We start from the raw sequence: 12,102 nt of genomic DNA, 5'->3' as shown, positions 1-12,102 counted from the left end.
GCCGTCTCTGTAGAGTCCGTGGTCTGAGGGGGCAAGAGCAACAGTCATTGTTCTGTTGTTTAAGGGGACTGAACTGAACCATTTATGTGTTCAAAAACAAAAGAGTCTAAAACTACACATTTTTGGTATATAAATGTAAAACTGAGTTACTGCATTTCAAAATCTTGGTTGGTGGAGCTAGTAAGAAATTCCAGAAAAGAGGAAGTGCACACAATCCTACTGGAATGGGTCTGGGGAAAAAGCTGCTTCAGTGAAAAATATTCAAGCTAAAAAATGAGAGATGTTTCATTACATTACTTCTTCTTTTCAATAAATCCATTCAAATCCCTTTTGGAAGCAGATAGAGAGTAAATAAATAAAAAGTTTAAAATGTGTTAGTTCTAATATTGATGCAATGTATTCATCATGGTCATTCCTACTGTGGATGGCTCACCTGCGGACGTTACTACACTCCCACTTTTCTGATGGGGTAAATGAAGCACAAGTTTAGCCGGAAAGAAAAAAATCCAAGGGACTTTCATATCCATCTCTAGACCCTCCTAGAACAGTATCAAGGTTTTTTTTTTTTTAAGATTTTTATTTATTTTTGCATAAGAGAGGGAAGGAGAGAACGAGCACGAGTGGGGGGATGGGCAGAGGGAGAAGCAGTCTCCCTGCTGAGCAGGGAGCCTAATGTGGGACTTGATCCAAGGACCCTGAGATCAGATCATGACCTGAGCCGAAGGCAGATGCCTAACCGACTGAGCCACCCAGGCGCCCAGTATCAAGTTTTAAACTGATCTGAACAGGCTTTGTGACTTCTTCAGCACAGCAAGGAACAGAGCCGGCGGGGAGGTTGGTGGGGGATGGGACGGCTCCCAGGGAGCAGAGCAAGATGTGAACTCTACGGCATCAGCCATTCCCTCGACTCCTGTACTGGACAGAAAGTGCACCCACAAATCACCTGGCTCCACAGTGCATGGTCCTGGAGTCTGGGTGTCCATGGCAACGGCACACCAGGCCTGGCGAGGTGTAACAGCAGAAAAAGGTCTAATACTGCTTCCTCTCCCTTCCCCTCCCTCACCCTTAGGTGAGAGATTATGTGGTAACCTTGACATCTTTTCTTTAAAAAAAAAAATAGTGCTTAGCACAGATCATTCCACGTCCAGAATGGCAATTCTGCAAGAGGGAGGCGGGTATGAGTAGGCTGTGGGGTGGGGAAGGAGGAAGGGCATGTTTCCAAGCCTTCGCAGCCAGTGGGCAGTATCTGAGCCCAGGAAAGGCCAGTCCCCTGGGAAGCACCCAGGCTTGGCCAGCCCTGCACCACAGCCAGGAGCGAGTGAGCAGCCATCAGTCATCCAGGCGGTGCAATGCCCACGGGCCGGCAGGAGAGTGAGAGGCTGGTCAGAGGGACCTAGCTGACCTGGCTCACCCGCCGTAGGTGGGTACTGGTGATGATTAGCTAGTAAGTTCTGGGAGCAGTGACAGACAGGACCGGGGCTTGGCCCCAGCATGAGCTCTCCTGAGAAACCTGAGTCATCTCTTCCCGTGATCTGAAACTTACCTTGACGTACTGAGGAAAATCTCTAAGTGAATTGTTGAACCTGTCCTGTGGGTTTGGGGATGGTTGCAGGTGACAGGCACAGCCCTGACATTGCGCAACATGGTGTTTATGGCTTTTAAGGTTTCCTGCCAAGAGGCCTGGTGTTGGGCTAATGTCCTAGTACTCTTCCTTAATTCTTCTAGCCTGTGATCCCTAGTCAAGATTTCTTTCTCTACCTTCTTCCCCCTGCACCCAGTCTCTTCTGCCCTGTGTCTACATGCTTCCCCTTTCTTTACCCAAGTCACACTCTGAGCCCCTAACCTTTTTATGGGAGGGCATTCCAGCTACATGACAATCAAAGGCAGCCTGGAAGAGAAGACGGGGCCGATCTTACAAAACTTCAACCTACTTAGACCCAAGAGGCTATGGAGAGAGAAGGTGTTTGCTGATGTGTTTAAGGACCCTGGGGAATAGGGGAGGAAGGTACTTTGAGCCATTTTTTTATTATGAAATATTTCAGGAAACACATGGAGAATAATATTTTACAACACGTATCTGCCATTCAGCTTTATCAAATCTTAATTTCTGTCCTATCTGCTTCCTACATCTTTAAGAAACGGGCCACTACAGAGAGGCAAAGCCCCAGCTTACTCCCCATTTTCACTTTAAGCATCTACCCCACACTTGGGTGTGTTTACAATTTACCTCATTTGCACACACCCCTAATCAACAGATAGACCATCTTGTAGGTTCTAAAACTTTATATAAACCATATTGTTCTCTACACATCCTCCTGATCTCTCTTGCTCAGTGCTGGTGTTTGAGGTTTATACACGTAGATCACCTGATTCACTTTTACCTGCAATGTAGTATTCCATTGTACAAAGACACTCAGTATGTTTACCCACTTCCCTGTTGAAAGACATTTAGGACATTTCCAATTTTTCATACAGCAATGCTACATTCTTATATGTGACAAGACATTCTTACATATGTGTCCTGTGACTAAGACGTCTGGATTTATTTCTACCATTGCATTTTGTGCCTTCTATTCACCCCCCCCTTTTTTTTTAATACTCTTCTTTTTCTTCCTCGTCTCTATTTCATAGACTTTAGTCCATTTCCCTACTCTACTGGTTTGAAAGTTCTATACTCTATTTCTATGTATCATCATTCTAGACTTAAACTCCAGGCTTAAAGACCGCAACTTGTTCCCCAGTATCTGTTCTCCCCTTCTTTCTCACACAAATCAAAGCCTCCAACTTTTAACAGAGCCCATCGTTATCCAGAATAAAGACTACACTTTCCAATCTTCCCTGCCGCCGGGAACAACCACAAGAATAAGTTTTGGCTAATGGGATATGAGCGGAAGCAATGAATGGAAGCTCCAGGTCATATACGTAGAGGGAAGGGGTCGGAATGTGGCCATCATGGGAACCCTCTTCAAGCACGCAGCAGACACCACCCTTGGACTATACCACTCACGTCTTATGGCAGCCAAACTATAACCCAGCTAATACGGTCAGCACAGACTTTTAAGAAATGCATGCTGCCTAGATTCACTCTGCTTCGCAAATCTGAGGCTTCACATCTTTCATCAAGTTTGGGAATTTTTAAACCATTCTCTCTCTGAGTACTGTCTCTCCTTCACCCTGTCCTCCACTTCTGGGACCTTATAGCATCTCATCATTCTCGCATCCATGTCTCAGCCTCTGGCCCTTTCTCTCCCTGTGCTGCATTCAGGACGGTTTCCTCAGGCCCATCTTTACGCTCATTAAGGTTGTCTCAATGGTGCCTTATCTAATGTTTAATCTATCTGTTGAACATTTAATTTCAATGAAGACATGTTTTACTTCTAGCAGTTCTATTTGGTTCTTTTTCCAGTCTACGTGATCTTTTTGGATAGCGTCTTGTTCTTATCTCAGATGTTCAATTACTTCATTACATCTTCAATAATTTTGAACTCATTTATTTTATGGTGTCTTGCCAACAGTTCTTTATTCGAAGTTCTTGTGGGATCGCGTTGTGTATGTGGACTCCAACTCAGGACAGAGTATTCTCTCAAGCATTTAGTCGTTCTGGATCATATATTCATCTTTACTATGAGTTTACTATGGGATAATGTAAGGATTCCACATCATCTGGGCTGAGGTCTTGTTTCTCCAGAGAGGTTCTGTGTCTATTCCTACGAGGTCTCCGAGGGGTATCACTGGCCCAGAACTGAGGGTTCCTAATCCACACAAATAGTATAAATTCTAATGCTAAACCAATACCATCATCAGACTCTCAGGGAGTACTTTTCTTTGGCTTTCTTTTGTTTTTTTTCGGCCCAGAGCCTCGGCTAAGCATGAGAAGCTGTTCTGTCATTTCCCTGTGTTGGTAGGTGATTTTCTTTACCTTGTCTACCTTTTTTTTTTTTTTTTAAGATTTTATTTATTTAGTTGACAGAGAGAGACAGCCAGCGAGAGAGGGAACACAAGCAGGGGGAGTGGGAGAGGAAGAAGCAGGCTCCCAGCGGAGGAGCCTGATGTGGAGCTCGATCCCACAATGCTGGGATCACGCCCTGAGCCGAAGGCAGACGCTTAACGACTGCGCCACCCAGGCGCCCCTCCTTGTCTACCTTTTTATTTACGGTAAAGTACGACTTTACATGACGGTTTCAGTTTCAGCTCCAGCTTCCAACAGGCCAGACCTCATCTCTGTCTCCACAGATTCAACCTCAAACCTCTCATTACTACAGGGAGGCCAGTCACACAGCCCGTCCCACTGAGCAGCCCGAGTTGAGTACCACCTAGGTCTCTCCTCCTCGTTTTGCCCGCTGAGGATTCCTCCTGTTTTCTTCAGCATGTGGCTCTGCACCGAGGAGGAGATTTTAAATATTTAATCCAGTATTTCTAGGTGTTTCATAGCAGTCTTTTTTTTAAAGGTTGTTTGTGGTCCCTATCACTAGGAACAGAAGTCTCTTTTCTCTGAGATGTGTTTTAAACCAGCTGGGAGACCCTACTTACCCTTTCCTTCCCTCCCACATCTCCCCCAGTAACATAGCCTCAGGCAAGGTTCTCAAACTTTACAGTGTACGAACCTAATTTCTGGGAGCCTATAAAACATGCAGATTATGAGCAGCACCCCAGGAGACTTGGACCAGGAGGACTGGGGTGGGGCCCAGAATGTACATGCTTAATAAGCACTCTAGGTTTCTGGCTTGGGTGGCCCCAGGACCAGCCTTTGAGAACCACTATCGAAGGCCTGCTTCCCTTTTCCTGAGGTGGCTGCATTGTACCCTTTCTCTTAGCACCTGAACCACAGCCACAGGAACCCTGCTGGTCTCTGTTATGCAAAAGCTGAATGAGGAGATGTCAATGCCGACAGACCCAAAGTTCACAAGCTCTAGTTCAGGCAGGTGCCAACAACTTGTCTTCCTAGACTCCAGGCTGTGGGGCTATCAATAAAACAGGCCGTTTCCTCATGCTTTACTAACCAGACTTTGACATTACTTGGAGAGGGGTGGACTGAATATTACTTTTGTACTATGAATGAAGAGTTGGCTAAGAAGATGGATGATGTAAACAAAACTAGAAAGAAAAGAGTTGATTCAATTAAGATACTAATATATATACATACATACATAAAGTACAGGTCTCTACTCTCCAGATAGGTTATGCTCCAAAACGCTTCTGGAAGTCAGCTGTTTAGAATGCATCTTCCCACAGAAACATTACAAATGGTGGTCAGTTTCCCAGACCAGCCCACCCAAGCCTATAAAGACAATAATCATTCCCATTTAAGACCTATTCCATGCCACAACCTGACACAATTCTCAAAATAACTGAAAGGCAGACATTTGTGTACCTGCCTTAGAGGTGAAGGGACGTGCCAGGGTCACACAGCTGGTAAGTGGCAGAGTCAGGTGGCTCTGGCTCCAAAACCTATGTCCTTATCACCAGGAAACCTGTCTGCCTTCCATAGCAACTATGCCTAATAGAGGGTGACAGCAGGGTGGGGATTTCCCCTCCTCCCCCCTAAAACACCTTCCTTGCCCACGCTGAAAAGGAAGTATTAAGGGACTAATTGAACCTCCACTACAGCCACAGTTGACCCAAGAGGTAATGGGGGACCAAGAAGATTTCTATCATCTCTCTGGAGCAGGAAAGAATGCAAGATGACAGCTTAGTAAGCTGTTTTGATTTTGGACTTAAAAAAAAAAAAATACCCAGGGTTTCATTTTGCATGTGTGGAAAGTATCTTATTAAAAGTTCACCTTTCTGCAATGAGTAGTAAATAAGCCCTAGGGACCTAAATACACAGTATGGTGAATACAGACAATAACGCTGCATTACAATCATCAAACTTGCTAGGAAACTGGAACTTCATTATTCCAACCACTAAAAAGAAAAGACAATTACATAATGGGATAGAAGTGCTAATTACCACTACAAAGGCAACCATATTATAATATATATCAGATTAATATGCAGTGTGCCTTAAATTATATAATGTTATATGTCAAATATACATCAATTAAAAATTAATTAGTACCTCAAAAAAAAAAAAGAAGAAGAAGAAGCAGCAGAAAGAAAGTTCTCCTTCCCCAACTCTCCCTCTCTAACTCTGGCCCTATCTGACATTGACCTCTGCAGGGAGGTTAGTCAGCTCTCCAGGACTCACCTTGTCGGCCAACAGCTCCCTGATCTTGCTGGCCTGCAGGCGGAACCGGAAGAGCTGGGTTTCCAGGGCGAGGCAGCGCTTCTGCCAATCCACGCCTGCGCGGGTCTCCACCTTGAGTTCCGCCATGATGGAGTCAGCTTCTGGCTATTCCAGGGATGCCTGGGAACCAGCACACAGCGAGAGGAGAAGATCAGTAAGTTGTGAGGAGGAGGGCAGAGAAAACAGGGCTGGGGGAGGTGAGTGAGTCATTGCCATGGTCACTTTTCTTAGCTCAGTGTGTCCCGTTCCATCGTAAGTGAACTGAGCAAACTCAGGAAATTACAAAATCTGAGAAACGGTAAGGAGAACCTAGTCTCATTTTTAAAGCAGTAGAAAGTAGGTCCTCATATGTTTTTCATTCAATTTTCCATTCCATATTTCCACAAATATGTATCCATTCAACAAACATTTATATGCCAGACACTGTTCTAGGCACTGGAGATACAAAGGTAAATAAAAGAGGTCCCTTGAACTTTGAGTTTTCCAAGGAACTCTTAGGAAAGTCTAATTGCAAAATTACCATGTACTCACAATTGCTAATCAATGTGCAGGTAAATGGGAGGAGGAAAGTGGGGTAGGCTATGGGGGAGGGATGGGGGGGATGATGTTTAGGGGAGGCTTAAAGTGAGTGACAGATTCATCTGAGATCACAGAGGTAACTGGAGGCAGAACCCTGGTTTCCCGTTTAGTACTGATTCTAGTACACCTATATAGATTTTATTTATTTATTTAATAATTAGAAATCCATCCATCCTTCCTTCCTTTCCTTCTTTCCTTCTTCCTTTCTCCCTTCCTCCCTCCCTTCCAAGTAGTCACCACGCCCAAAGTGGGGCTTGAACTTGAGACCCTGAGATCAAGAGTCACACGTTCCACCGACTGAGCCAGCCAGATGCCCCCACCTATACAGATTTTTGATGAGAAAAAACGGAATGAAAATGTAATGCTTTGAGTTTCCTTGACAATTTTCTATTTAGTTGGGATTCTGTCAGTTGTCATCGAATCATCCTCTTTTGGAACAGATTCTTTAAGTTTTAAAAGGCAAACAAAATGTTGGTAGACATTTTGCTGTAGCCTCTGGAGGATGCCACAAATTTCTGGAAAACAATCATACAAATTCAGAACAAATCAAGTAGACACCCATAATATGCCCAGACAGGGAAATGTACCCGATGTCTCCTGGACAAATTTTAGAGAAGACAAACTAGGTTGGGGATGAGAAAATGCGGAAGAGGACACAGCAGAGTGAACACAGAAGAGAGATGGGCTGAAAGACATATCTGTCACCAGGACTTTTTAAGTAACCCCCCTCCTGCCCCTGCTAACAACAGTGACACTTGCCAACAAGCATAAATTTGGTCTGTCCCAAACCAAGTATTAGGTGATTTCTAAGGAATGACTTTTAATTTTTTAGGTTGATAATATTTTTACAAAGTGATTGGTCAGAGATACATATGACTTACAGGTGAAATGATATAACGTCTGGGATATATGCTTTAAAACCTCATGGTAAGGGGCTAGCCGTGGTGTGGGGAGGAGATACATGAAGTAAGATTTATCAAATTGCTGATAAGTTCTGAAGTTAGGTGATGGGCACCTGGGAGTTCTTTATACTGGTTTCTCTACTTGAATAAATGCCTAGAATTTTCTGTAATAAAATTTTGTTGTTTTTTTTTTTTAAATCCCTTTTCCCTTCCTCAGGAGTCACATGGCCTCAGGAAACCCAGTCACGTCCTGCGCTGTTGCTGAATGCTACCTTGGTGACCAGTGAGCCTGTCCTCCATGGATTGACCACCTCACATTTGACTTTCATAAGCATCTTTCTACCATACCATAAATAGCCATCATTTATTGGGTTCTTATTATATGCCAGGCATGTGTGGCCTCTTTAATCCTCATGACAATACATAACACAAGGTGAGGGCATCTTGCACGAGGTCCTCTCACACGAGGACACCAAGGAACTGAGAGGCTACACAGAAAGTTCTAGAGCTAGTAAGTAGTGGGGCTGGGATTCTTGTTCCAAAGTCCCTGCTCTGAGCAACTGTGCTCTTTACCCATCCAGAAACTAGAAAGTATTCCGATTTTACAAAGAGTGAGCTGGATTGTTAAGAATGAGAGAGATATTTTATGGGATCTTTCAGGAACCTGGGCACTAAGGTGAACCTATATTCAAGATTTTCCAGGGCAACCTGGTCTCAAACATTCTGACACCATAACCTCCCTAAGCACAGACGTTTATCATCTGTCCTGACTTTTTATTTAAAAAAACAGGGTCAGTAGACCTGTAGAGAAAGCCCCACAATTAAACACTGACGGGTCTGGTGTCTAATCTTTGGGTTCTGGGCAGCTCAGAATGCTGGACACATGACCTCAGCCCTGCTCTCCCGGGACTGTCATCCTGAACAATCCGGACATTGTGACCTCCCAGCAATCCCCACCTCAAAAGACTGGGACCGACTGGAACGGGCAGGAAGACAAAAGACAAAAACAAAACATGACCTTCTCTGAGCTAAGATCACAGCTGAAAAGACAAAACAGAACCTTGTGGGGCCCCCAAAGAAGGCCAGGAGGCTTCATCGTGTTTGATTTGCTTTGTCCTTTAAAGGGATTTTGCTTTTCCTCACAGAAAAAAGAAAAGATAAGAAAAAAGTGGCAGATCTGAAAGTAGAACCTGGGAGTCTTGCAACCTAGCTCAGGGCTAAGAATTAGCAGTAAAAACACCCAAGTAAAACCAAGGGGCAGGGGAAACTTAATACTTTTGGGGGCATTGAAAGAGTTTGGTGAATCTTAATTCCCTCTTATTGACTGTCAAAGCTACAGCTCCAGTTCCATGAGGACAGTGGAAAACCAAGTCATCAAAATCTCCAGGAGCTCTGGAAATAAAACACATCATTGGCCTCTGCCTAGCCCTGGTATCTGAAATTATACGCAGACTGCAGGGAGTCCTTTCCCAATCAAGCATCTTATGACATCACATTTTTTAACAGATCAAGTGTTCTGCGAAAGCCTCTCCCTGCCCTGGGAATGCAGCGAGGGGGCTGGCCCTGTGCTAGGCTTGTCTCAGCATGTGAGAAGAGCTAGGGGCTTTGAAGAGGGAACTGGAGCAAGGTGCCTGCTGCCAAGCACGTGACCCAGAGGCCCTTCCGACAGAAGCAGGTGGTTGCCACAGCAGCTATAAAACATGAGATGTGAAGGCAAAATCCCAGTAAATTGAACTTCACCTGCTAAGTCACCTCACACTTGTACCTCCCGTAAAGATGTGCAGAAATGAGTAGAAAAGAATTTACAGGATGGTTTTTCACTTTCCAAAGCACTGTGAAGGCGTGATTTCTCTCCTTATCCTCTCAAAATCCCTGAGATGTAGGACAAGTGATATTATTCACCATGAACAGATGAGAAAACCCATCACATCTGTGGCTTGAGACACAGAGCTAAGTAGTATCAGAGCTGGGCCAAGAATCCCAATCTCCCCACATACAGAACATCCTCCTTCCACGCAGACGCTTCAGTGGTGGTGGAGCAGTCACATGCTACCCGGCCAGCCCGATACAGAACATCAATGGCAAAACAGATGGGGGATGAGAGAAGGGACAAAACCCAGTACGACTGTTCATGTTTTATTCTGGAAAGTTTCAAATACACACAAGAAGTAGGGAGAACAGTACAGTAGGCCCCCATGTGCCCTCCCCCCAGCTACAAGGATCAACTCATGCCACTCTTGTAAAACCCACTTCTCTTGATTTCTACTAGTGCCCAGTGTGCTAAACTGCTTAGCAGGTGACAAACGACCACACAGCCTGTAGCACTGCTCTGGAACTCCCTAAGTCCTCCGGGAGCCTGAACTGACCCAGCCACGGAGGGTGGTGGAGTATGCCTCAGAGGCAGGGGCTGTGCTTAAGATGGGTGATGAAAAGGGGCCACACAGAGTCGTTAGGTGACCTCAGACTCTCAGAGAAAACACAGACCTGACCTGGGATGGCTTTGGCAAGTGTAGGGATTGGACCCGCAATTGACAAGATGCTGAGATTAAATTTAATCCAACCAACTTTTGTGAAGTGATTCCTATGTGCAACGCTGGGGACATAAAGATGAATAAAGATCCCATGGCTTGCAAGACTCAGGCCTATAGTCTGTATATCCTGGAACTTCCCTGCAAAGAGGACCAGCCAATACACGACCCTAAAACAAAGAGGTCAGAGGTCACTGCAGGAGGCTTCCCAAGGTAACAGGGACTCTGAGTACAGTTCCCCCGGGGCTCTCCCATGTCACCTCACTATGGTTCACTCCCTGAGTGTGAGCACCTTTTGTGATTTCCACTTGCTAGTGATGGGTTACCACCATCTTCTAAAAGTGCTAGACTAGGCTGACCACCTGCCCATCTGTGGGAAAGGAAGAGCTTTGTGCCCCCTTTCTGAGGATGGAGCTGGGGGAGGGGGAGTGGACACAGGTGGCATAGCTCTCTCTGCCCATACCTTGTCGTCTGATCAAGCCAACAATATGCGTTTTACTCTTGGGTGCTGAGCAGCACATTTCACGATGTTGGAAGAGACAGGAAAACGTAAGCATGTTCCAGCCTTGGGGGATCTAAATACCAGAAGGGACTAGGACAATCAGGAATAGCATCCTTTGAGAACAAAACCAGGAAAGAGAAACAGCAGAGTGTAGTACTTAAGATCCCGCCTTCTGGCACCAAACAAGCCTGGGTTTGAGTACTGGCTCTGGCACTAATTAATCTTGTAACCTTAAACCGTTTGCTTAACCTCCCTGAGCCTCATCGCCATTTTGAAACTGAGAGCAGTAATATTTGAAGAGGAGGGCAATAATATTAGGTTGAATCACATGGAATTATCAACCATTTAGCCTTTTTTTTTGACCTTCAAAAATGGCAATTTCAGGGGCACCTGGGTGGCTTAGTCGGTTAAGCATCCGACTCTTGGTTTTGGCTCAGGTCATGATCTTATGGGTCCTGAGACTGAGCCCCACATCCGTCTGGGCTCCGTTCTCATCTGAGAGCCAGTGTGAAGATTCTCTCCCTCTGCCCCTTCCCCCCCCCCACTTGCACGGGCGCCCTCTCTCTCAAATAAATAAATCTTTAAAAAAATGGAAATTTCATAGACCATACTAGGTCTTATTTTTTTGAGAATTAAGGAGATATTACAAAAGCCTGGCACACAGTAAGCACTCAATAATGATAGCTACTTCCAACAATGAAAAGGCAAACCACCAGGGCCATGTGGCCCAAAGATACTTTACCGGATCCACCTCAGAAAGGTCAGGGGATTTTTAAAAATTATTTTACCTCTTTACTTTTGAATACTGAACAAGAGTATACGGTTCCAAGGCTTCTTCCCACCCCTGTACCTCAGCCACAGTTCTCCCCAGAGGCAACTGTGTTATGGGGTTTTATGTCTTTCAGAGATATCCAGTGCAGACACAAGCTTTCATAGAGAGGTTGCGTGCACGTACACAAACACAAATGGTGGCCCGCTACACACCCTGTACTTAACCTATAACAGAGATCTTCCTGTATCAGCATACATACCTGACCTGTCTTCCCTCCATGCTTTTTAACAGCTGTATTGTATTCTACTCTGTAGGCATTACACGATTTTATTTAAGAGTCCCTTACTGACAGACGTTTGGGTTGTTTGAAACCTTCTGCTAAAACAAACAATGTTGCAACACAAATACGTCATTTCACATGCATCGGAGTATATCTGAAGGATAAAGTCCCGGAAACGGAATTGTAGGGTTAAGTGACAGACATTTTAAAATGGCCAAATAGTCCAAACTGCCTTCCCCAAGACTATGTGAATTCATACACCAGGCAGCAACCAGTGCCTGTTTCCCCGTGGAGGAGGTCAGTTCTGAATGTG

The 12,102-nt window shown here is 45.0% G+C and overlaps 1 protein-coding gene across 6 annotated transcripts in view; it reads right to left on the bottom strand.

Annotated features, from left to right (window-relative positions):
- The window catches only part of PLEKHH1 (pleckstrin homology, MyTH4 and FERM domain containing H1), a 48,029-nt gene that overhangs the window by 34,302 nt on the left and 1,625 nt on the right, over window positions 1-12,102 (bottom strand). For all 6 annotated transcript variants that reach the window (XR_006781956.2, XM_087856045.1, XM_045810322.2 and 3 more), the window contains exon 2: window positions 6,188-6,346. Coding sequence is in view for 5 of the 6 variants with exons in the window: in XM_087856045.1 (XP_087712171.1) it covers window positions 6,188-6,313 (126 nt within the window). In the remaining variant the exon portion in view is untranslated. The remainder of the gene's footprint in view (window positions 1-6,187; window positions 6,347-12,102) is intronic.

Source organism: Ursus americanus, chromosome 26, assembly GCF_024610735.1.
Source record: "Ursus americanus isolate L20-20 chromosome 26, mUrsAme1.1.p, whole genome shotgun sequence".
NCBI lineage: Eukaryota > Metazoa > Chordata > Mammalia > Carnivora > Ursidae > Ursus > Ursus americanus.
This window is presented reverse-complemented; position numbering and strand designations above follow the sequence as displayed.